Source organism: Sebastes fasciatus, chromosome 6 (genome assembly GCF_043250625.1).
Source record: "Sebastes fasciatus isolate fSebFas1 chromosome 6, fSebFas1.pri, whole genome shotgun sequence".
In the NCBI taxonomy this organism is placed as follows: domain Eukaryota; kingdom Metazoa; phylum Chordata; class Actinopteri; order Perciformes; family Sebastidae; genus Sebastes; species Sebastes fasciatus.
Genome location: NC_133800.1, coordinates 17998798 through 18025710, shown reverse-complemented (window position 1 = coordinate 18025710; position 26913 = coordinate 17998798). Strand labels below are relative to the sequence as shown.

Below are 26913 nucleotides of genomic sequence, written 5' to 3'. Positions count from 1 at the left end.
TATCAGCGTGGTTTAGGCCTAAATGTGAATAAGCTAAACATGCACAAGCACCACTGAGCCAATATCTGAACACTTCATGAGGACAAAACAATAATGACCCCAATGTGACCTGAAATATCAAATGGAGAAACAACTCACCAAGTAGACATCGAGAACAGATCCGTCATCGCGGTCCATGTCCACATCCATGGTGCTCTGCTCTGAGGTGAGGCAGATAGCGCTGTCCTCCAGGGTGAACGTGGAGCTGGATGCAATGTCATCTCTGAAACAGACAAATATATTTTCATGTTAACCTACGTAGAAGAGCTTATTGTCTATGTCAAAAGACAGTTAGAGTAAAGCAGCTGTTTAAACAGTGCTTGGAAACTGATGAAAAACATACTCTCCAGAAACAAATCACACACTATTGCAGAGACGCTGACATCAAAGAGACAAAGGGATGAACCGACTGCGAACAGGATGGGAAACCTGTCTGGTGGCGAGCCAGCGGAGGTCTCAGCTGAGAGGCTCATAGTCTCAGAAATGCCTCACAGGAAATGAACAAAATCTCCTCAAGATTGGCCAGATTTGACCACAATGACGAAGTCAAAATGAGACCCTTGCTGGGAGAGTATGTACCACAAACAGATGCAAACTTAAGAATTGAATTATTCTAGAAAATTGCACAACTACATTTTGGGCTCAGTTTTTTGGGGAATTAAAGAAAAAATGACATCAACATTTCTGTCTCAAGATCTTTACCATGATATTAACAGAAACTATAACATGGAAAATGCATTATGCAGCAGAAAATGTGTTCAAAATGATGAGCAGGGAGTGTAATGTATGCATTAAAAGATGTTACGATTGTAGGAGAGTGAAGCCTGCAGAGCCATCACCTTCTGCAAGTGCATAAAGGAATCCTCCAAGACACAAAATCACAAACACTAGGCTTTTTATCCCCATGCAGCCAATACAAATACATGTTTACCTCTCACAATTAAACTAAATAAAAGGCATAAATCTTGCAACATACAAATACTTCAATGAAATAGAGGTGCACTATGAGACTGCATCAATACAGGAATCACATGTATACCTTCAAATGTAGAATGACTTTTACGTTTCAACCACCAGGGGGAGACTTGAAAGCGGTTTTCCTTGTATGTACATCAGGTGACTCCCTGATAAATTCAGGAATGTGTTTTTTACCCTTTTATGACATGTGATTGACCACTTTTTGTATTCAAACTCAAAGGGACTCAAAGGAGTACAGTTGTGGAGATAGATGGACAGATAAAGAGTCATCTTTGTTTTAAAACAATCCTCCCCTGACACATCCCAACACAAGGTGTTAACCACTGTAAGAGACAGACCAGCTGTCAGACAGGGATTATTGTTAGTGGATGTGCAGTCGCCACTACACCCGCTTGTCCCCTTTTGTCACAGTCTTTCTGCGGCATAATGGCACGGAGTAAGGCCGCGTCAAAGCCGGCGTTTAAATATTTATGAAAACAGTTGACAGAACAATGTCAGCGCAGCAGCAGGTGACTGATGAAGGGACGGGACCGGGCAAGTCACACAATGAAGCCTTTAGAGAGCAAGCTGAACCTGACACTGCTGGACAGAAGGAGAGGTGAAAGATGGGAAAACACGTAGAGGCCAGAGGACCGAGTGTTCAGAACAAAATGAAACTGTCCTTTACTAACAGCCAGACGATATAGTGTGATAACAGTAGTGTAGGTGTAATATAACCTATTCATGGAGTACGTTGAGCATTATTTCATAATCACATTTTTATCAGCTTTTGCAGTGTAATATGAGGTAATAAACTTCTAAAGGTCTTCAACTATGAGTCAACACTGCACCATTAAAACACTATTAATGATGTTGTAAGAGATGGTTAATGAAATAAAGTTTTTTCTTCTTCCCTGTCTTGTAAATGAACAGTTCCCATCATCACACCACTCGTCCTTTGACTGTGTCCGTATATTGTGTAGGATGTGTGTGCGCTGAGTCACCTGCTCCATGACGCACGTCACCAATAAGACCATGTGATGTAAGAGGACAGACAATAACGTGGGAGTATGTGAAAGTGTGTGTGTGTGTGTTGGGCGTGGTAAATCCACATGCCTTCCTTCTTGTCCCCCTCATAGGCCGTATTGTTTGCAGCTCGCGTGATGGTTTTAAGGTGATAAACTACACGTTCCACCCCTAAATCAACACCGAGTGTTGAATGATATCATGAAAGCAACCACATATAGAGTTAAGAAGGAAAACAAGTAGACACCCGTACCTCTCCCCTGTTTGGTTGTCCACGTTGACAAAAATGGAGGAGGTGGAGATGGTTCCCATGGAGGAGCCCTCGTAGAAGGACGGGTTGGCAGGGACCAGATCGGGGCGCAGGTACGAGCCGAACACAGCTGAGGACAAAAGATTCACATGCATGTGATGTCAGTAAAGGAAATCAACTTTCCTACATTTCATATCTTTGGTAACAACATCTTTCAAACTCCATGCCTCCAGTTTGTAACGCAGTCAAGTCAAGCCGAGATGAAACTTCTCTGACTTTTCAAAGCTCCTCCAGATCCACATAGACATTATACAACTTTTTTCACACGCTGAGTATTACAGTACTGCCCATGATGAGTAAACTGAACTTTGTGTTTGTAAAATCTGTGGAGTTCTCCTTTAATCAAGAAGTCACACATCGACCAACAACACTGACATCTACGGCCGTAATTTCCTGGAAGACCAAAAACGCCCCATTAGTCAATCAATAAAGCTTTGTACAGCTGTGGATCGTCCACCAGATGAAAGGAGACAGATTTATTCTTTAATTGTGGAAAGTTTAAACCAGCCTAATGACTGAGACGAGGCAGGGCATGAGAATTTGATTTAAGCTAATTGATTAAATGGTTCCAATATAACATATTTCCTAGAATAAACCTCACGCTTCGGAGTAAAACCGATTTTCTCTGTCCTCTCTGAGACTGATTTAGCAACCGTAAAGAGAGTCAGGAAGTGTAACAATCCAAATTGCTTTATAGTGTATTGCGTCACAGCTGGAGACGCTGGTGGGAGAGCGCCTGGTTGTAAAGACACATGACCCTGTGACTTCTCTTTCCGCTCCACACCCTTGTTTCTTCCTGTGTGGCGTTGGTCAAAACTCCTTCATCATATCAAACACAAAGGTCAGACGAAAGCTGCTGAACGTGTGCAGACACTTTCTTTCAAACAGCTGATTCATAGACCTTCTTGTGCTGAGGTCAGATTATGATCATGAGAGAGAAAGTGATAGGGGAGGTGAGGATAACACGGCTAAAACAACACAACCGTTTGTTTTCTTATTACACATGCCCTACGGACACACACATGCACAAATTGTGTATCGGATGGGCTGCTAATAACAAGGTGGCTTCTGTTTTCTTTCCATCAAGGCCAAACACTGTGTCAACAGTGACAGCTACCCCCTCGGGACAGTGCTGAGAGGACAACATTTTTATGGCCGAATGCAAGTGGCTGTTTATGGGCCTCAAGTGTTTCTAAAAAAGCTCTAATAAGCTATAAAAACTAGAGAATGACTGAGGTTGAAATGGCAGATTAGGAGGCCGTTTGGAGAGAGACGTGTTGTGGATAATGGTAAAGTGCATTTATAATATAATAGATTTCAAACAATCTCCTTAATAATTCAGGCACTTCTTTGAGCATCCCTGAATATTGTCAAGTATCCAAGATATGAACTATAAGTTGTCACGGTAAGAGCGAGGTTTTCCTAAAAAGCTGTTGTTTTGTGTACCTTGTCCGCCCAGACTGGCCAGGCTGCAGGCTCCTCCCAGCCTGTCCCTCCTGTCCTCCTCGTTCCTCTCATCCGCCTGCGATGAAAGGATCTCCTGTGAGGACGACTTCAGAGCCGGGATGGACGTACGAGTCCTCTTTGAAGGGGAGAATCGAAGTGCTGCAGAGCAAAGAAAAGGAGCAAGTGAGGGAAAAGAAAAGAAAAAGAAGAGAGCGATAAAGATTCAGGGAAGCAGAGGCAGAAAAAGAGTAAGAGAAGATAATTGGAAAGAGACGATTATCCTGATTGAAGCAATGTTCACACACAATGAAACTCCAATGCTCTGCCTCCAAAATTAGCAGGGAAGTCCTTAAACTGTTAAAATGCACAATGACGATTACACAAGTGTCCCCTAAACCTTCCTTAGGCCTACCCTGCCTCCCAAGCAGGGCATGAAATTAAATCCCTTCCCGTCCACTCCCTCTGACGGGACTTGGCGATGGTTAATAGCACAACTAAATCCCCAAATCTTTGCCTCAGCCATGTTCATTCCCACAGGGGGGGTTCCCGCATGGTTGCATAACATTGTTACTATATTTGATGTTAATGTGAAAACGACTTCCTGGCTTTACTGACAGCCACACCCACCACACTGAGAATAGACTGCGGATGAAACGATTCCAATGTGTCATACATCGATCAGCACTGCATTCCTGGTTTCTGCTGGGAATCAACGTCATCTTTACTTCCTGGACTACAGGACCTAGCCACACAACAGACTCAATCTGTTTTGAATGACCTAGCCACATGATTGCTTACACATAAACAACATGAATTTCAAAGAATTCATCCAAAAATGTAATCAAAGCTCACATTTCTGAATGGACCATGTGCCTCAAATGTTTCTATAACAGCTAACTATCGAAGACAATAACAGGCAAGACAGGAAAATGCTCTGGCTGAATCGGGAAGACAATACAAGGAAACGATATGCCGGTTAACTTAAGTGAATTACCACTGATCTAATTATATTACATTGACACACAAATAATGCCCAGCAATAGACAATATAATAAAAAACGCCCACGGATTGACTCTTCTTATCAGGCCAGGATTTCCTTCTTCACATTGCTGCCCCTATTCTTCGTTTGTTTGTGCTTTCCCTCCCATGTGTGATCAACTTGCGGACTTACGCTGAGTCTTCCTGAAGACCCGTGTGCTCATGAACTTGAGGAAGCGGCTGGCATAAAATCCGGGCCGGTGCACCGAGACGGAGTCCTGAGGACAGGCAGAGAAAATGCAGAGCTTTTATCAAACAGCCACTAGTGGACGTACGACAGTATGTGACCAAATAAAAAGGCTCATTCATGAAAGCAGCAGTGTCCGATTTTGAGCAGGCTATCAACTCACGCCATCGTACACCAGGGCTTTCCACGAGTGTTCCAACTTTTTAATGAACCTGGGGAGAAACAAAACAAGAAGAGGTCTTGTCACACATATATATCCGCTTACTCAAGAACTTCCCCTTTATGCTTGATCAAACCGGAGACTCTTCCCCCCCCCTTGGCACAACACAAACTACGGTCATTTTTCAGCATTTAAGCAGAAAACACATCAAAGTTTAGTTATGTAACGTTGTCTTTGAAGGAAGCAGGCTACCATGAAGTAAGGCAGGATGAGTGGAGACAAATTGGGCCTATTCATCCCTTATTCCTCCCTGACCTGACCCAATCTCACCTCGCCCACTCTGTGCGCATTTAATGCCTCCGCCAACCAGGCTGACACAGATTTATGTGATGCTTTCAAATTGCCACAAGTTTAAAAAGCCGATGAGCCAAAAGGCTTTCTCCTCTGTCACCTGACGCCTTTGCTCTCAGGGAAAAAAAAAAAAATCAATGTGTAAATAAAGAAGACTTATAGACCGCTGTGTCCATTTAAATCATGTTGGATGGAGAAAAAGTCCTTTTAGGAGTGAGGTAAAGTGGCTTTCCATCTACGCAGGGTGATAATTCAACATTAAGAGGTCTTGTCGTAGGGCAAGCATCAATCGAAGCGGTTACTCCGAGAGTCATCCCAGTCCTTAACTATTCATGCACGTTCCCTCTTAATAGTCATCTAAATTGACCATTTATGAGACATTTTACTTCTCAGAAACTGAGACAAACATTTCTGCAGATCATATAGTCACATTGAAATGGGTTTCATAGCCCCAAAAGTAAACAGATCCGATCAGTAATAATAAAAAAGAAACAGTATTATGAATAAAATGAAGGCAGGTTTATGTAATCTCATAAAGATCAGTACCTGTATGACTGCAGGATATCTATGATACCCAGGAAGATGAGCAGCTTTTCTTCTTTGTGTGTTTTGGCAGGGATGCCACCCATCCTGAAACAGAGTAAAAAAACACACCAGCAGTCAGAGAACAGCTACTGTTCTTCTTCTGCAATGCTCAAATGTTTGTCAAAGCGGCACTTGCAGTATTTACATTCGCGTGTATTGCTGTAAATACGTGGCTGTGTTTGTATTTGTGTAGCTATGGTTATATGAGAGCCTGACTGTGTGTACACAGTGTCCTCTCCTGTGAGAGAAGTATGAGCATGGACTGTTGTATAACTGTGTCTGTGAGGAAAAGGAAGGTGGCGATTAAGAGACAAACAGAGGCAGAGTGTATATATGTCCAAATACGTGTGCGTAATATGTGCGTTTTTTTCCCCCCAGCTGAGCCGACTCACGTGTCGTCTGTGGTGAGGGCTTCAGCAGCCTTGCCGTCTCCCTGGATGGACTCCATGGCAGTGGAGTAAAGCACCCTCTGACCCACGGGTCTCCTCCCGTCTCCCCCAGCCTGGCCCGGCTCACCCCCCTCCCTCTGGCTCTGGTCCATGACGTGCACACCCAGCAGCAGGCTGTAGTCCATGATCTTAAAACTCTCCAGCACCTATAGCAAGCAACAAGACATGGAGCTGTTACAAGAAGAGTCCTTTAATAATGAATGGCCAAGCCAGGATTTGTAGTAACAGGATATTTCACATCTTCTATGATCTGTTTGAACCCTGCAGAGATTACTCTCCCGCTGAAAGCTTCACCTTCAGCTCAAAGACGGTAAATATTGCAACATTATGAAATGTTTTGAAAAACACTTTTATTTTTTTTTTGATCCAAAAACACTTTCATCACTCAACACGCTTCAGCGCCTCAAGGGCCGTGAGCAAGCAAAAGGAAACCTCCTGTTTAAACCAGTTTAGAGCTAAATAAACAAGGTGTTTCTCCACAGTGAGCCAAGTGTTACACATTGACCTTCAGGAGCCTTTCACCCAGTTTCCCAGAGACGCTGCGACTTCATGTCTCCTAGTGCTCGAGTAAAGCAGACAAGAGTAGAGAGCTTGATCTGGGAATGGGGTCAGAGTCACTGCCAGGTAGCTATAGGCTTATCTTATGACCTACTGTAGACTGGAAAAAAAGTTACTGTACTGGTTTATAATTCTTTGATAATTAGGTGTATAAAAGGGAAGGGCAGAGAAAGAGAGAAAGCATGAATTACCAGAAAGCAAATGCAAATATACTTTCAGCCTCCAGTCAAAGAACAAGAATCAGAAATCACAACTCTTGATAAATCCTCTGTCAGAAATCTAAGCGTTAATCTTTTGTTAATGAAAAGCCACAAAGAGGAAGTTAAGAGGTTAGGTAAAGCCAGGCTTGAGAAGAAACTGCCAAAAACGCAACATTACACTAAGCCTGATGAAAAGTGAATTATTGTCTTGGGCTTACACATAAATATCACAACCTAAACCTAATAGTATTGGAAGCAATATAAAAAAAAAAGTAAAATCAAAGAGAGCCGTGACCCAGAATCCAGAGGAAACTGGCCTATTTTTGTGAAGAATATGAGCCCAATAATGTTTTGAAGTTGACCTACAGTACAACTCCCTCTTATATCTCCCTAGATATTTTCAACGCTGCATGGTTTAAAGAAGATGTTATTAGTGTTAGTTGTAAATCCAGTTTGCAGCTGTAATAGAAACGGCTGATGTATAAAGTCGAAGTCACGCACGTTCATACTCAAACACACAAACACAACATAGACTTAATGACTGACTCAAACAAACACTGGGGCTTTTGTCTGAGCTTTGCCTTTTCCATATCAACGATTTGCATCCCTTCGCTCGAACTCCCCCAGCCTATTCAAACTGCAACCATTTTGAATAGAGCCACGCACACCCGGCTGCCTACAGAAGGCCATTACTGTGCGTCCTGGCCCCGGCTCTCCCAGGCAAACAATCAAACCATCACAGCAGAAAGAAAACAGCTGCGTTTCTGTGGTTGTGTGTGCAAAAGATTCTCTTTGGATTCTGAAAAAAATTTTTTTTATATGTACAGGCACAGAAAAAAAGTAATTTAGTGGAATACTACTGATTCCTAGAGGCATAGCAGCCACGTGTTTGGGTCCCTGCCCTCTGCTCTCATTTCAAATACGGCTCAGTTTTCTCACAGAGAATGAGAAAGGCTAATCCTCTCACTCCTGTAGGGAGTGAGCTTTGTCACAGCATCCCCTGATCTTCAACAAATCTCTGATGTTTCTCAGTATATTCCACCCTGAAGCACTCCTCCACCCGTCTATCTCTGTGCCAGTAGGGCTGTAGAGCTCCCCACAGTGTTCACTGGCATGCCCCACTTCACAGTGACACTACTACACACTTCTTAAATCTGAATCTGTCTGCTGAGAAGACAGAACACAGAGCCTCTTATACTCCTTTTCTGGCTGGATCACTCAGCCGACATACAGTATACAGTTACAATCACAGGAATGTTCCTGCTAAAGTATGCATCCATAATTAATGAGTACATCCTGCTACCCACGACACTACATTAGGGACACGTGGCTTTTTAATTGTGTCACTTGTTTGGACTAATTGGCACACACACTTAATGAATGGCTTTACCTTAAATGAAGCAGTTCCACAAAATCTTTTTCTTCTTCTGTTCCTGATAAAACCAAAAATAAAACCTCTTGTCTTGTAACAACTGTAATAATGTAATTTTAAACCAATTTAAAAAAGCACTTCTGGCTCTGCTCATTCTACTGTGAACATAAACTGAAGATAAAATAGTCTCATTGCAGGACTATTAGATTGCATTAGATTGTACATACAGTAAGTACCTAATAAACTGGAAACCCAATGATAACACCTTTATCTCCATATTGTGATCTCAGAAAACATGAATGAAAGTATGCACTATTTCACATTTACTAATGATAAACAAGATTTGTATGAAGCTAAAATGCTTATTCAAATAAGGGATTAATCAGCAACAAATTTGATTATCAAATCATTTAAGTCATTTTCTTAGAAAAAATGGTTTTCTTACTCTTCTCTGATATTAAACTGAATATCTTTTACTTTTAACTATTGATGGGACAAAACAAGACATCTGAACACATCACCCCAGGCTCTGGGAACTTATGAATGCAGTTTTTCACTATTTGCTGACATTTTATAGATCAAGAAATTAGTCGATTTATAGAGGAAAATAATCCGCAGATTAATCAATAATGAAAATAATTATTAGTTGCAAACCTTTGTGTAATTATCAGGTTTTTGCCATGTGTTGTGAATGCGGTTAAGGAAGCCGTACTGACTTTGTGGCTGCAAGGTCAGGTCCTTGGTGTTCTGATGCTGAGAGTGAGAGAAGCCATTGTTGTCACAGGATCCCATGGCTGGGAGGAGGGGGGGGGGGGGCATACAGTAAATGGTTGTTTATGATTGGCTATACACTGGATGCTATGCAACCCATTATTGTCCAAGAATGCATGCCTTCATAGTCTGGATCATTATTTATCCACTTGTTTGTGTGCAATTAAAGGACTCCTATTTAAAAAATTGTCAAACAGGATTAATACAGTATGTAGATGTCATTTGGCCTGGGTTGCTCTCAACATGACGAGGTCTCAACAGTCTAACGTGTTGCCAACAACACTGTCTCAACAGCTTGACATCATCATCAGCATCACTATCACCCTTATGTCTGTCTCGTCAAATCACGCACGCACAGCCAGCACCAGAACGGGACAAACACACACTCATTCTACAATAAACCCTCTCTGTCACTCTCTGTCTGTACAGTAGAGTCCAGCATGAATTATTAATGCCTTGTGTTGTTTTGGCATTTGGGGAGTATCAGGGGAGCTGCAGAGTAATGGAGAGAGTGGACTTAAAAGGAAGAAAGCGTACCCTGTGTTTCCCACATAGCAGAAATATCTGATTACCTCAAACACATTTCTCATCCTCCTCTTTGTCTCATCGCTTTCTGCTTCAACACTGACCTCCCACATAAACAGAAATCCCAATACTCCAAGCACTGGACAAATAGCTCAAATCTATTTTTCAGAGGCCTCACCACATGCACAATCCCCTTCCACTTCCTCATTCCCCCCCAACGCCCCTCACCCCCTGTTGCTCAGCTTCTGCCGCCCCCTCCTCTGTGTTTTGGTCTGCAGCCTCTCCTGGGGTGACGGGGTTAGCTGCTTACTCATGGAAATGGACAGCGGATTCTGCTTAGAGGGCACTTTGCTTCCCGCTCAGGAGGCGAGCGCAGGAAGCCATGACAATAACAAACTGTACAGCACAGCTGCTGCTCAACTCTCTCACTTACATACATGCAGACACACACACACACACACACCACACCATGTTATACATGCACTATGTGGCACACAGAGGCCTGTACATGCACACATAGTGGGTTAGCAGTGCATGGTTGGACAAGGTTGTCAATGTGAGTGAGCTGCGAGGTTAAGGAAGTACTGACTTAGCAAGAGGGGAGGATGTCATTCAGGCTGCAATCTGCTTGAAAACATTAAAAAGAAAATAGAGGACATAGACAAAGTCAGCATATTGGTTAATGGTGATGGAAAGGGCCATAACCCGAGGAGATCACTTAAAATGCTTCTGTGTTTCTGGTAATCTTTCTCTAACCCAACATCACGAGACCAAAGTTTGTGCAAAAGCTTATGATCGAGAAACTGTTTGACTTAAAGGGAGGGAAAGCAACTGTTGTTCACACCTGTTCACACAACCTTCCTGGAGAGGAGAGGAGAAGAGAGCAGAGGAGAGGAGAGGAGAGGAGAGGAGAGGAGAGGAGAGGAGAGGAGAGGAGAGGAGAGGAGAGGAGAGGAGAGGAGAGGAGAGGAGAGCAGAGGAGAGGAGAGGAAAGGAGAGGAGAGGAGAGGAGAGGAGAGGAGAGGAGAGGAGAGGAGAGGAGAGGAGAGGAGAGGAGAGGAGAGGAGAGGAGAGGAGAGGAGAGGAGAGGAGAGTGCTCTGTTGCTTAACGGGCTAAACTAAATATACCCAAGGCATCACACTGTCCATTACCGCTAACTCCGTTCCTTATGCTCCATCAATCACTGTTTGGTGATAACGGTTCTTCTATTCCCACACACTAAAAATTAAAAACATTCAAGCTGAGGCTGGTGTAATGGAAGATATTAAGTTGTTAGCTGAATGGTGCCATGCAGGGTTGCCAGGTCTATCAGGTTGGCCGGGCCCAGCAGGAAGTCTCTGCTGGGCCTCAACTGATCCACACTTACAGTAAGATCTTGGTCAGATTCCAGGTTGAACATCAGAGCGTGTGTGTGTGTGTGTGTGTGTGTGTGTGTGTATGCAGTTACTGTATGTCAAGCAGAACAAATGGGATTATAGCACAGGGGCCTTTAGGCTATAAACTCCATCATTAACCAGCCACTATGAGGGTAAAACACATTAAATCAGTGTCTGGAAGTCACATTGTCATCACCCATAAAGATACCACAAGAGGCCCTCCACCTTGTCCACATAAGGATCATCATGGTAAGAATGCCACTGCACAAATATATATTTAGTTTGCTGAGAAACCAACCCAAAAGAATTATTCCACAGTTTGGCAATCCAATGTTTTACTGTTAACCAATCCATCTGTGGTTTTCTTTTAAAATGTCTAGCACATAACTCTGTGGTCTAGGAGCCACAGTATCTCAGCTGTTGTTATTTTAGAGGCAGAGGACAAGCAAATCAGCATTTCAGCTCTTGTGTTCTGGTTCTTCTGCTTTTTAAAGCCAGGAAGCTTGTTCCTTGCCCACAACTGTGGTCCGCAAACACGTCAGCAAAGTCTGAAAATGTGTCGTACATGGTCCTTCAGTCTCTACTGCAAGGATGTTTTCACAAACAATTTCTCTGACACTGATGCCGTGAAGATAGACAAAAAGGATATGCAATTCCGAAGTCTGGGCTGTTTTCAGATATTTAACTTTGAATGCTGTTGTCTATTTTCATGCTTCTAAAAGCACCGCAGCACACACACCATGTCTCCTATTAAACTCCAGCTATCCTCCTGCAGCAGACAGACTCCTGGCCAATGCGTTAAAATAGAGGAGAATGCGAGCCTTTAGATTGGAGGACTATCTTTGGATGGAGCTCCGAGTCTCTCACGCTACCAGGATCATGTCTTAATCACATTCAGTGTTTGGAGAGCTGTCATGTACTGAAACATCGCAGCGCAGAGACGGGAGAACAGAGCCCAGGGCAAACTGAGAGCTTAGACTGAACACACAGTGGAAACACACTGCAGTTCTACTGACAAAACACATGGAAAATTCACATTTCCGAAACATTTTGGTCCATCTAAGATGCACCCACGCTGTCCTGCACTAGTACACAATGTAATTGATTTATAGAGCTGCATGTGTTTACGCTTCCATAATTGGTTACAAGAATGAGAGGTCAATGACATCCCTTCAACAGCTATCTCCCTGCACTCCAGTAAATTCCCAGGTTAAAAGCAATCTGCTCCAAGCTCTGATGGCACAAGACATAATGTCCATGTGGGGCTGCACACAGGTCAAAATGATTTAGCGAGGAATGAGAAGCATGAGAATTCAACAGAAATGGCTTTTTGAGGGGAAAGTGTTCTGATAATAAAACAGATCCCAGACTTTCTTGTTTGCTGCACAGCTTCCTTTTATGGAATAATAGTGACCTTCCTGTTGCGGTATGACTTTGCAATTTCAAAGCCAGTCCAATGAACAGAGAGAGACAAATGAGCACACATCCACAAAACCGCTTGCTGCTATACCACCTACCCGACAGTCTCTCTGCAGGGTCTTCATTAGGTTGTTGTATGTCTCTGCGTCAAAGTAAAGTCCTTCTTCATGCATGTCCTGGAAGTCCAGGTCTTTGTAGGTCGGACTGCTCTTCTCTCTCTCTTTCCTGGACGCTCGTCTCTTGTAGGTGGACCCCTTCAGGTCGTATTTGTAGTTCATTTTGACGGAGCGCGGCAGCACGTTGTTCATCACCACCAGTCGGATGTTGATGCCTCCAGACTGGATGCAATACAGTCCGTAGAACTTGGGCAGCAGCGTGCGTGGATTCTGGTTCAGGTTCTGTGATGTGAGGTGAAAGACAGCTTGAGTCACAATTCAGTTTTTATTACAATCATGTTTTCCTAGATGGTTCATTTCTCTTTTACAGTCAAAAAAAATTGTGACATGAAAGCCAATATGGTTGCAGGAGGTTTCAAAATGTATTTAGGTTACAGAAATTAATAAGTGAGCTTCCTGTCCATGCATCAAACATGCTCCATCCCCTTGACTGAGATGCTTTTCAGTCTGGTGGTGCCCTACAGCTGGAGCTAATGAGAATGTTCACTGCATCTCATTTATGCCACTTAAAGCATCTGATGAGTGATCTGTTCAAATTCAACACTAAGAGGGTTTTAGACACCCATTCGACACTCAGACGTGGAGTTTTTCCACCTCACCAGGTGCTGGAGACCTCCTGAAGCAAATGTAAGTGTCTCACCATATAGTATCCAGGTAGTAATCTCTGGAGAAACTTGGCCTCTTTGTGCTGGACGGTTTTAATGATGAACTCGTCATCGCTGGTTAGGTAGAAGAGAGAGCCGCTGGCCCCCGGGTTGGTCAGCTCAATCAGAGGCTCATTTACGAGGGAGTACTGTGGAAGGAGAAACATACACAAACCAGTTTAACATTTCACATGAAACAGAGGGAAACAGCTCCCCTTGGAACATATCCAGACATAAACAGCTGTAAACACATAAACTATTATAGCTACAGAACAAAATGATTAAATAAATACTCCAGACATCTTTTGTTTATTTAGTGCTGGAAGGAAAAAGTGTAGCACATTTTCACTGGCCTTGGGGTAGTTACAGTAAGTCTTGTGATACAAAAGCACCAGGTTGCTATTCAAATACTTGTTTTGTTTTAGTGGCTTCTCCTTATTCTATGTGGACAAAAATATGTAGGCACCCAAACAAAGTAAGAATACACCCGGACATTACATTGATATGTGATTGCTGAACATCATTCCAAAACCATCAATATGCAGCTTTAATAGCGAGAAAGGCTTTCCACACATTTTGGAACTTCACTACAGTCACAGGAGCATCAATGAGGTAAGACACTGATGTTGGTGCTAAGGCCTGGCCTGTTAAAGTTAACCCCCAAGGTGTGAGATGGGGTTTAGGTCAAGGCTTTGTGCAGTCAAATTGTTCCACATCAAACTCAGAAAACAATTTCTTTATGGATCTGGCTCTGTGCATAGGGGCACTGTGATGTTGAAACAGGAATGGACCTCCCCCAATCTCTTGCCATAAAATTGAAATTACACCTTTGTCTAAAATAGCATTATCTGCTGCATTATATCCTTTAGCTGAAACTAAGGGGCTGTGCCCAATTACACAAAAGTACATGATTGTCCACATACATTTGGCCATATAATGCACATTACCAGCATGTCAATGAAAGCAGGTCTCTGTCTAAAATATTTCCATCGTTCAATGAGTTGCAATGAGAACTGCAGAAATACCAAAGCCCAAACCTGTCTGCCAAACTCTAATAAAATCTCCAGACGTTTGACTCTTGCTGCTGACAGCATGGACAGAAACACAAGCTCCTCAGCCGAGGGTCATAAGGAGCAATTACTGCTTGTGCTGCATCTCAATAAAACACCAGAACAGATTGAGAGCCTTCGTCCCAACGTGGCAATCAACGTGTGAGGGAGGGAGAGCCTGCAAGAGCAGCCCACTGAAGAGCAGTTAGATGTTAATCAGTGCGTTATGAGAGCAACATGTTCAGAGGAGCAACACTGGAGGCATCCGCTCTCCCTCTCCAGAGACGCTTCCACTGATGACCGTCTGCAGTCACGTTGAGTTACAAGCACAAACACATCCGCGGTTTGTTGCATTTGCATTCAGGATACTGTGTGTGTGTGTGTGTGTGTGTGTGTGTGTGTGTGTGTGTGTGTTCTCTCTTTTAATTAGCTCTGCTGTGTGGCCTCTGTCTGAATGAATTCATCCTCACCTCAAGGACATCAATCATGAGTACATCCTCTAAGCTGCAGCGCCTTATGCCATCCTCCCTCTACTGCCTTGAATTACATTTAATCTCGGTCTCTCTTCCAGAGCCTTTTGTCTTTCACTTATGCAGAAACGAATTTGGCATTCAAAAACAAGAATGCAGCTGGTGGCTGAAAGGCTCGGAGGCAGACAGAAATTAGGAAAACGGCAACATAACATGATAAAGCCCAAACAAGATTACACAAAATCTAATTTTGTTCTGAGCCAGAAGCGTAGTTAGTTAGACATCCAAGTCTTCTTGAGTCTGGGAATATTTTCACAGACAGAAACACAAATAGGCAAACAAGCATCAAAATGCTTCGGTTGAAAAAGTCCATTACACTCTTTCTTTCTCTCTCAGTCTGTGTTTGTGTCTTTGATTGTGCTGGGAAATCATACAATCATCAGCTGATTTCATTCAGCAGTGCGAGCTGGTGAAAGCTGTCGTAATGAGGGCGCGCTCCGTTAGCTCAGTCATTACCTCCAATATCTCCACCGCCCCAGTGTTTCGCCTCGACATCCTCCTCCCATCCTGTCTTTCCCCTGCACAGATGGTGTGTGGCGTTACCCGCCCACTACTCAATAAAATACACGTTGAATTCCGTCACAATTAAGTACGCACTGAGGTGGAAGATTAGCGTTCGCTCAATGGGAAGTAATTCAGGAGAAAGACAACCACCAGGCCGTTGTCTCTTGTTTATGGGAGCAACGGACGTTTTTCTATTTGTATTATGGACAAGCACACATAGAAACAATGGAACAAAATCAGATTCAACTGTTCACGAGGACAAATATCGAACAGAAATACAGTTTGTGGTTCAGCATAAAGTATGAGAGGTTTTCAACAATGTTAAATAGATATAACTGCTTAAAGCAATAGGGGAATATGCTTTCTAGTCGAGGGTTTGATAAGACTGATACCTCACACATGTCTGCCCACTAAATACAAATTTTGTTTGTGTAATAAGTGTGAATATCTAGGTAAAACTCTTAACATATAGGCTTGTGTGTAAATTTAATCTGATGTTTCATACAGCACTGTCTTATTGTAGATATAGGTACTGTATACGATGTGTATGCTTGATTTGATTTGACCCTTAACACTTCCTCCCCCTACCTGCGGGATATTCACTTCACGAGTTATCATGGATAACGTGGAACAAATAATAACCAGTTAGGTTTTAGTCTTACCAGGTAGTCGTCAGGTTTGATGCCGAACAGATCCCTGAAGTAACGGAAGGCCAGCGGGGCGTAGGTCTTGAAGCGAAAGTCAGGATAGTGATGTGCTGGGGTCAAGTTGCTTCCCTCACTGGGTTTTGCGATGAATAACCAAGCACGCCAGGACACAAAAACACATAATGGTACATCAGATATATTATTTCAACACCAACTCAAATAAGGGGGGGGTAAAGAAAACCTTTAGCATTATATAAGTGAAACGTGTCGGTGTCGTTAACGCATTCTCTCTTCTCCAACCAAGGATCCCATGCAGGCAGCACCAAGGGGAAAGTCAACCCTAACACCTAATCTTTTTGTGCCTGGGCTATTGACTCCCGGCCAGTAAGTGTATCAGTGGGCCCTTGTAATGTGCTCCACCCATGCATGAACAGGCTTCAGGCTTGGGAACCCAGATTCACCAGTATTGTGGTGACAAACTGGCCTGTATAGTGTTCTTCGCCTGGAGACCGAAGGAGTCTCTGATTACTGAAACTACACAATAACACACAACACATGAGCCTTGTCTCTGAGGGGGAAATAGGGAAAAGGTGAACATAAAAAAAACCCCACCAAACACACAAAATAACCTACATTTTGTGAAACCTGACATTGTCAGACGGGATTTGACAAAGAACGACCTTGTTTTAAAATAGGGGAACACCACGACAAAGGAGTAAGCACGTCTGATAAGGTTATCATGAATCAGTCGTCGAGTCTTTCATCACATAGACTCATTGAACTCAATCACACTGACCCCAAATCTACAAGAAGTAGGTTAATAAAGGGTTTTGTTTTCCAGGGCACCTCTAAATCTGGTTAATGTTCTGAGGACTTGGATGGGTTTCTGGGTAAAGAGGCGACCGTGTTGTTGTTTTGTGCTGCTGGTGCTGTATTCGGTAATGGGATACCGGCAACAGTGACGCCCTGCTGTGTAACAAGATACCTGTGATTACTCTACAATGAAATCTGACTGCTCTGTTTAGCGTGTGTGAGGGCAACAACAATGATCTATCATTAATGACTGACAGTCCGTGATGGTAACATATACGCCTCTCATGGAAACCATTTAACAACACACATCACCTGGAAATGTTTCATTCAGTGCAATCAGAGAGCCATCTGTGTGTGTGTGCGTCTGCCTCGTGAAAGATCAAAAAACTGTGTGTGTGTGGGAGTCAAAGGGATCTGCCACATCTCCAGCCATCCAAAACTAGACTGACAGGACAAACAACAGTGGGAACACCTTCAGAGAGGAGCAACAACAAGAGGAGGAAGAGGGAGGGAAGCAATAAAAGCTCCATACTCTCTCAGGATACTCAGTGAAAAGAAAGAGAAGGGTTTGTGTTTGTGTGCTATCACAGAACAGAACAGAGACACTTAGAGAAAGTAAAGAGAATAAAGAGGCAAACGGTTATGTAAGACGTCAATTTCTCTCTCCACTGATTATGTTTTGTTTGTTGTGTCTTGTGCAATTTTCTTTTTTCCTAATAACCTTGATCCTTTTTTTTATTATTATTATTTCAGATGGCTTTCTCAGTGAAAAGTTAGCCCTGAAGATAACTACAACTTTCCTTTTATTTCACCATTATGTGAAAAGGCTTGACATTGGGTGAAGAATCAGACATAGGATGATATAACAAGCTTGCTTTAAACTACTGATATGTTGTACTGCACTATCTCAGCAAAGCAACAGCAGGTTTTTAAACGCTCATCATCGCTAACACCGAAACCCAGAGCATTGTTTGGGTTTGGTTGCTGAGCAGTAAAAGGGCTATGTGCGTGCCGAGACCTGGTTTGCATAAACCATAATGAGTTTGCATATCCTGCTGCAGCATCTAAAAGGTAAACCACAAAGTGGTTGATAGTAATTCTCCTCTTGAAGCTTTTAGAGTTAAAAATCTTGGATGATCCATGTATTTGGCCGCAGATAGAAAAACGATTAGTGAACACATTTTGCTTAATTCTCACCTATTTTTCTAACTGACTTGTAATGGTAGATGACTGATTAATTGAAAAAATAGATGCAGTATGCATCAACTGTGCATCGATGTATGTGTGAATACACGAGTCACACTTTCAAAGAATTCCTAGGTCTGTTTTGGATTATGTCAAATGTCTCTCTGAGCTGATGATGTGATTGTGACGACAGCCTGAGATGACCGCACGCTGACATATGTTTTGCACTGTGGCAGTAAGAGGCACACAGTAAGCTGATTTCACAGTTCTTGGCAGGATAATCCACTAGAATAGTTTTATCCCTGCATCACGACTTAGACTGGCAAAAATTCACTTTGTTGATAAATGATGATGGTGGCAGTTTGTGGTCGCAGAATAATTTCTTTGGACTGGATGTCCAGTAACTGCAGTTTCCACTGAGCATGATTAATAACAGTTTTAAATGTCTTTAAGACCCAGACATATAATATTTGAGCGGGCAGACAGGCATAAAGCTTAGTCTTTAGTCGCTTTCCATTCATTCACTTTGCAGAGTCAGGAAACTGTCGCAGCCAAGGAACAGCCTGTTACCACCTCCACATAATCTGTTTTTATGAAGCAGTCCTCTGATTCACTGGCTCTTGTACACCAATAACCTTGAGCTTATGCAAAAGTCTGGCTGTTATTTTAATGACAATGAGCAAACCAATTATCTCACACGTTGAACGATTGCTTCAGAAAAAGAGGATGTCTAAAAGCTGTGTGCGCAAGTATGAACGTATGTCTGTGTGGGTCGACGCTACGTAGCACTGACCTGGGCAGAAAGACGCTCTCCACCACATAGAAGTCTTGCATAAGCACATCTCTGTCAGGCTTGGAGGTGAGGTTGCCCACTGTGTAGCCAATACCGAGCTGAATGGCCCCCTTCAAGGCCGATGACGTGGTCTAGATGGAAACATAGAAGAGAAAACATCCCATTAGTCAGGCTGTTATATCATACTGTCTCTGCTATATGTGAATGATTGAAAAATAAAAAAATAAGCAAGCCTGAGAGTGATAAGCCTTCTGTTCAAGCCCTTTTTATAAGTCAATAAAAGACTCTAGTTTAATATAAAAAAAATATTTTCACAATTCAAACTATGGCATAAAAATCATGAAAGCAGACCCTACATCGAGACATTAAAATCCATGTTTTTTGTATAGCCTAGTATACATTTGTAGAATAAATTCCACACTAACATATTAAAACCCCCAAAAAGGATGGGATATTAACACACTACTACTTTTATTGCATAGGTAGCCACCACAAAAAGACCTTTTAAGTCCCAACCTGAACAGTGGTAGCCATTGAGTAGGACCTTCTAATGGTGACATCTTAAGAAATGCTGCCATAAGCAGTGACGTCTAAAGTAAAGAAAAAAAAAAGGAAAGAAAACAAGTGTGACCAGCACTTGACTGATCTCTGGCAGCCGGCCCTGGCAGGGGTCGGACATTATGTGCAGTAGAAGGACATTTATGAGGACTCATGTGACTCACAGGCTCAGAAGTGCAGACCTTTTGGACTTTGTTGGCTCTAAACAGCGGTATTTCAAAGTAAATGTTGTGGAAGCAGGTTGGCATTCGTCTTAAGAGGCCATTTAAACGAAACACAGTTGAGCTCTTGTATGAATAGTCATACTTTTTTTTACCTTTTTGTACGTTTTCTCTCTGCTCGTGCTCCAAGGCCCTCCCATCCCATTTTCTGTTGTGGTTGACATCTGAAAGAGATACAAAGGACTGAAATAAAACCGTGATAAAGTAAAATTACTGGTACTAATTTCACAACCTTTCAAGCATAAACTTACTTTGAAAAGCTGTGCCCGACAAAACAGCAATCAGGGCGACATCTCTTGATTGTCAGCTAACATCAGGAGGTTTGGATCTGCCAGGGGACCCTCTGCAAGAGAACAGACAACCGAGTTATTATTACACAAAAAATAACCAGGGCAAAAAAACGCTCACAGCCTCTTCATTAAGTGAAGCTGCTCCAAGTTAAGATGTGGCTGAGGACGGGATGGAACGTGTCCACCAGCGAAGAGTTTTTGATTAACTGCGATAAGTTTGAGGCCACTTTAATGCCATCACTCTCCTGTTAATCTCTGCCTGATAGCAGAGGCAATTTAGTCTATTTCTAAACTCTCACTGCTGAACTGGCCTCCAGCAAGAGATCTCTGCTTTGACACTCATGAAATGCTTATGTATGCGTGTGTAGTAAGTAACCATCCCAACTCTCCTTATTAGAGTCTTACATTGGAGAACGATACAATCCTGTATTGTCAGTTCGGTTGTAGCTTCAAAAAGATGTAGAAAGCAACATTTACTAGCACCTTCATCCTCCTCCTCATCTCTGACTTCTTTATTTAGGTCATTTCTTCCATATTACAGGCCATGTGTGCGTGTGCGTTGGATAAATAACACCTCATAAAGAAGCACAGCCGCAGAGTGTGTATGAATGAAGTGGAGCCCCGGGGTTGAAAGCGATCTGCTGGTTCCTCCCAGCTTACAATACAACCAAGTCCTTACTGAGCCACAAAAACACTAGGCTGTCTCGTTTCCTCATCCATAAATTTTACTGTACCACTCCCTGTCAGTCTCTTTCCTTCCCTCCTTACTTTTTTTCTCAAGTGCTTTCTTCCTGTTTTACTCCTTCACTCTCCAGAAAAAAAATAAGGCAGAGTGACACAAATCAATGAAACTGTGACATAACTCAACGTGTGTCTTCTGAGCAAGTGGGAAAAACAGGGACACAGACGAGTAGAGGCTTAACAGAAATACTGGCAAAATTTGGACTTCTCACCGCCTCACCTGCATGTACGTACTGTAAATGCACCTGCAGGTCTAAGAGCCACGAGTGCAATGTCTTTCTGCTTCATCAGTCACCTGCTCTGTCACCAGCAATCACATCCCCATCAAATCAGAATCTATTACACTGAGAATACACTTACTGTATGAAACACTTTTATTTTGAAAAGCTTGCTACCAGTTCCTACTACTGTATAACTAAGAGGGTGTAATACCTATCAATAAAAGCATCAAATATGTTGTAGCCATGTTTAAAAATAGTCTTTGTTGACACATACACTGATTCAGATATTTAAAAAATGTAGCAGACACTAAACTCTTATCTCCAGACTGGGTTCTTATCTGTGCACCAGCTCTTCTGTTGCTATAAACAAAGAGACAACAACACTTTGACTGGAAGCACACCTCCCAACTACGGATATTTGTTTTGGTTTGGTTCTATGCAGCATCCTCTATCACCTTTAAAATATGATTCAGTCTTTTTGTGTTCCCATCTTATAGGAAGGAACACAAGCACATATGGTAACACAAAACGTGTTAACTCATCCTGAGTGAAAAGAATTTGTGTAACTGGAACTGAGACAAAAGTGTGCTTTTAGCTCTGTTATCAGACATTAATATATCTCTTCACCACTATGCAATGAGGTGCTGATCCACCTGAGCCATTATACTGTATGACTGGCAGTGTGCTCTGAACCTGAGGAATGTTAATGAGCCTGCCGGCCTGTCTGGCTCCCTGCTCCGTCCTGGCCTGAGTGTCAGTGTTAAAAGGGATTGTTTGGACCTCTCTCTCTCTCGCTCACCTGACCCCACAACCCAGCCGGTGCTCTAACAGACTGTTTCCAGAACAATCCATGAGAGGCCTGCAGCTGCAGTGAACAACAGCAGGTCTGTTGTTCACCTCTCAACAAAAGGGAGGCAGACAGATGGTTGGACATGTGGAGGAAAATGGATGGATGGATCATCCATAATCAGCTGTGTGTCATATACTCCCATTGCGAATACCACCGGCACACTTGTTATAACAAGGTAAAAAGAGAGCACATGCACACACTGTTTCCACAAATGTAAAACGATACCTTGTTGTAAGTCACAATTACATTACTGCGAGCTACAAATACAAAATGCATCTTTTTCAAATCAATGCCTCTGGCAGAGAGAGTGGGTGTTTTGTGGTATGGATGAGGACCAAATGGGTGAAATTGTACAACCAATCAATAAAAGGAAACTCTGCACTTGAAGGTCTAAATCTGAATGAAACCCACTTAGAACGGGGTTGAGTTGTGGGTTGTTTATGCGCCTTTGTGAAAGTCAAGCAAGGTCATAAAGACTTCATACGACACGGTAAAACTGTGAACACTATGTCTGCACAATGTAGCTCAGAGAAAAATGTTGATGGAATGAGGAAAAATACATTTTCCATTTCCCACAGTTGTCAAGCTTAGAATTCACGCATATAACACATATACTATTACTAACACATATACTGTACACAGACAAAACAACTGTCTAGTAAAAATGTAAAAGACAAAGGTGTTGCAACTGCAAATCTTCTTGGCAAACTCATCACAGTTCTTCCTGCAACTGCGTCTTTGTCAAAAGCCAGACTCGGTCAACAATGTACTTTTCATTCATTTTATCTTTCCTACTTGTGAAGCACTTTGTGACTACTGCTCTCAAAAGGTGCTATATAAATAAACTTCGCTCTTCTCTCCGTCAGTCTCTCTGTTCCTAAACAACTCTCTTCCCGCTTGTCCATACGCCCTCGTCAGAAACTCTACCACCCTTTTAAACAAACACTCTTGAGTGCAGATCAAACACTGGCTCTCATGCCATATCTCCTCCATGGTTTCAGGGATATTGCCAAGGGTGCCAATCAGCCCCTGTTGATGTCAAATAGCTACTCTGTAGCCAAGCAGTCCTGGCAAGGAAAATACGTTGCTGAGAGCAGACATGGGCCGTCTGGAATGATGAAAATGCAGATCCAATGCATCTGAACTGTCAAAACGTCTGTGGTAATATTCCCTCCCTGGTCTCAGTAGGCAGGGTATTGATATTAATGAAGGCAGGAATCAGACAGCATCACCAGCCATGCTACATACTTGCTTTGAAAAGATACATAAACAATAATATGCCTCTTCCTATAAGGAGACCTGTTTTTTTGCAATACGTGACAAAAGCGGAACAGTAATTTCCACAGTAGAGAACAACCATTTTCAAACCATCTGATCATGACATCAGGGCTGAGAGGTATTCAGTCAAGGAGGCTCCTATAGTTCCTATCACCAGGATACAGACGCTACATATAGGTTCCTTTTTGCTCTGCTTTGCTTCAGTCCCCAGATACTATTGGATTACTGCAGCAGATTGGAGACATAATGGAGAATCAATAGCAGAGCAATGCAGAGCGCTGAGGACTGTACTGCTGGGCTTTCATGACCTTCACAATCCCCGACTATGAGATGTTAGATAAGCACAGATATCTGGATTTGGATGGATACAATCAAGAAGATGCATGGGGAGTCAGCTTAGCTCGGCCTGCAGGGGATCGGCTTCATCAACTTAACTGCTCTGAGCCTCGACTATACGGCTCACAGAAACTCCAACTAAGCAACATTTAACTCAGCAAACTTATTCAATTGCATTGTTGTTGTGTAACTAACAGATGAAATACCAAATACCCCAACATTTTCCAAAAGTACTGTATATCAGGGTGAATGGTGTGGATCATAGGCATGGGACAATATGAAATTTCATGTCATGATCATCCAAAATAACTGTGATTCACAATATTCTCCCGATAATCATCAAAATATGATTTAAACTTTTAACATGGCACTAAAACATACTGGACTCACTTACCCTTACATCGTTTTTAGTGGAAAAACAAACAATCAAACGATCGTAAATTAGGTCATCAATAAGGTCCCCTTGCATAAATAAAGGATACATTTAAAATATAATTTACAACATTGTGTGAGTCTGTTGTTTCTTACATGATAATTCCTGTATTTTTTATATCAGGCTCTATGATTGCGAGTTAGACAGCTTTTTTAAGTCACTCATGTGAGGATATTCACGATTATCCTGATAATGGAAATTCACCACAACCAACTAATTGTGAGTGTTTTTTTATCCCGATCCGTGATAAAATCCTACATCGTCCCATCCCTAGTGGAGCAGTAGTAACTATCTTTCTGACGCCTTGTGTAAACACTTTGGTGTGTCAGTGTGATTACATAATTGGCTTAGTTACCCCAACCGTGTAAAATAGTTGCTTCTGTGAAATGTGTCATGTTCTGTTATGAATCATGAGGCTGGGAAACAAACATCTAATGTGTGGGCTCCTCTCCACAAGCCAAGCAGAAAATGACAATCATAAACAAATGATATGTAGTCCTCCACTCCTCAAAAACATTCATTTTTATCCCCTAGCTGTTTGCTCACAGACAAAGTGAGACACACAGAGGAGTAGAAAATGCTTGGTGAGGTGCAGACAGAGTGAGGGGGATAGAGAAGAGACTGACTCAGCTCATCAATGTCAAAGAGATAAAAACAACCAATTCAGGAGCATTGCTCTGGCTCCACCCAAATCAAATAGACCGCCCAAACAAAAACATAAATACACACAAAGCAAACAGAACATAAAATGTACACAGTGTCAACGTGAACATGTGCAAACAAACATACAGGTTTTGTGTCCCTGTAAATGTAGCCACACACAGACTTTACTGTACACACACACACGCCCTCTCTGTTTTCTCTCCCTGGTGAGTCTACGCACCAAATAAAGCAGTAAAACAACAGGCAGGTATTATTTTGGATTGTTTTTGGTGCGTTCTGTTCCATATTTCATTGTTTGTTTTCATCATCCCTGTGAGAGGGACAAGCTGTGCTGTACAGTAGCGTCTGCCTGCGTACACCGGGCACTACGCAGCACTGCAGAGCTGCCTGTGTGTGTGAGTGAGTGTGGAGACTATATGTATATACATATAAACAAGACAAACAATCAGTAGCCAAACTGGTTTGATTGGTTCAAATAACAATGTGGAAACAACTTCTAATGATATTACTAGTAGGGCAAAAATGTAAGTTTGACTAAAGGGCAGCGCCAAATGAAAAGACTATGTTGTTGCCTAAATCAAAAGGGTTTATACTAATGCTTAGCGTGTAACATCCAGTGTGTCGTTATCCCGTTAGTATGCTACAGTATTTTGGCACTTTGGTGACAAGTTTCAGCTGCATCTTGTTGTGAAAGTGACATCCATCCAGCAGTACCCGCCAACAGAGCTAGCGTGGCTAAAAATACAGTGACGTCTTAACTGCATGATGCTGCAAGGAGAAGCATAACATAAGTGCAAAGAGATGGAGCTCTTTACAATGACAGCAGCTGCTGTCCCTGATGCATCATCGTGATACAGTGCAGAGTGTGCAGTGCGTGCTGAGCACAACATAAACCTGAATACTTGTAGTGGGCTCAACAGTGTACAAGTGTGAGATATACCACTGGCCAGGCAACTATCACCAACTAAATGCACATTTTAACTATTGACAGTATTTGACCTTTTGGCAACAGTAAATAAAGATAAACAATACGTGGGAGGGAGAGAGGGACTGCACCTACAGAGCGCTATGACCTTTCAGAGTTGACGTGAAAAGAAAAAAAACGAGCTAGACAGATGGAGGGAATGAAAAAGACAGAAGAGGAAAACAATGGGAGAGAGGAACAAAGATAGAGAACAAAAGGTGTGATAGTTTTGAAATATTTAGTTGCGTGCTTCCCCTCGTGATTTAATAACAACGTGCAACAAGACCACGTCAAGGTTTAGTCAAAGCAACGCAATTTTCTCAGCAGGACAGAAAAAGGAAAAAAAATGACTGTATCAATGCAAACACAAGTACACATCACACCATATAGAGCAAGAGAATTAATATATTTAGTTGAATTTACATGAATATAAGAAACCCAGGGAGAGGACTCGGCCTGTGTGTTTGTAATTCAGAGAGCGTCTCACTCTAGTTCCACTCTGCATGAAAAGCAGTGAGGAGGAGGTCACCCACTGTGTCCAGAGAGTCACATGATCCAACGGAGGGAATGGAGGGGGGCTGAGAGAAACATAGAGATGAGTATATGGAGGGAAAACAGAGATGGTGTTCTCTTAAGACACAAAGGCAGGGAGAGGCAGCCCTGATGGAGCGATACACTACAGCTCGACACTCTCTGAGAGTGAAACGAGGACCTATTACAGCAAGATAATTATATTCAACCACCAGCGATATATACGCAGGCTATAGCCTCAGCTCCTAACGTCACAGCCCATGGAAAACATGATCACATGACACGAAGAGAAGAAGAGAGAGACTTGGCCATGATAGCCAAGCCCAGCTTATAGTTTTACTCAGCTCTGCCCTCAAGTCCAAATGTCCTCTTACTCTTCTTTAAGCCACAAGGGCGACAGGCAGGTTTATTACCTGCATATCGCTGTGGGAACAACTGACTGTGTTTATTATACTCAGAAGTGATCAATCGTGGGGGTAAGAGGGGATAAAGAACTCGTCTTTATTGATCCCAGGTCACACGCTGCAGAAGAAAAAACGTGGAATTTGTCAAATTTCCGCATTCTTTAACTCCTTTCTTCCACTTGTTTGTCTTCACCCACCCCTCTACGTCTTCCTCTCTGACCCTTTCATTTTGTCACCTCTCCTTCCCACTCTCTCACTCTATAGCACCCAAGGGTTCCCTAAGGGGGCCTCTGTCATTACCAGGGCAGGGA

At 42.6% G+C, this 26913-nt stretch overlaps 1 protein-coding gene across 1 annotated transcript in view; it reads right to left on the bottom strand.

The window, feature by feature from the left end:
• The window catches only part of pip5k1bb (phosphatidylinositol-4-phosphate 5-kinase, type I, beta b), a 34459-nt gene that overhangs the window by 1347 nt on the left and 6199 nt on the right, over window positions 1-26913 (bottom strand). Inside the window, exons 2-14 of the mRNA XM_074638197.1 lie at window positions 20143-20234; window positions 19987-20055; window positions 19113-19243; window positions 16337-16454; window positions 13588-13740; window positions 12870-13169; window positions 6493-6695; window positions 6062-6145; window positions 5168-5216; window positions 4951-5035; window positions 3779-3937; window positions 2276-2402; window positions 139-262 (exon numbers count right to left, since the gene is read on the bottom strand). Of these exons, the coding sequence (XP_074494298.1) occupies window positions 139-262; window positions 2276-2402; window positions 3779-3937; window positions 4951-5035; window positions 5168-5216; window positions 6062-6145; window positions 6493-6695; window positions 12870-13169; window positions 13588-13740; window positions 16337-16454; window positions 19113-19243; window positions 19987-20055 (1602 nt within the window). The 5' untranslated portion in view covers window positions 20143-20234. The remainder of the gene's footprint in view (window positions 1-138; window positions 263-2275; window positions 2403-3778; window positions 3938-4950; window positions 5036-5167; window positions 5217-6061; window positions 6146-6492; window positions 6696-12869; window positions 13170-13587; window positions 13741-16336; window positions 16455-19112; window positions 19244-19986; window positions 20056-20142; window positions 20235-26913) is intronic.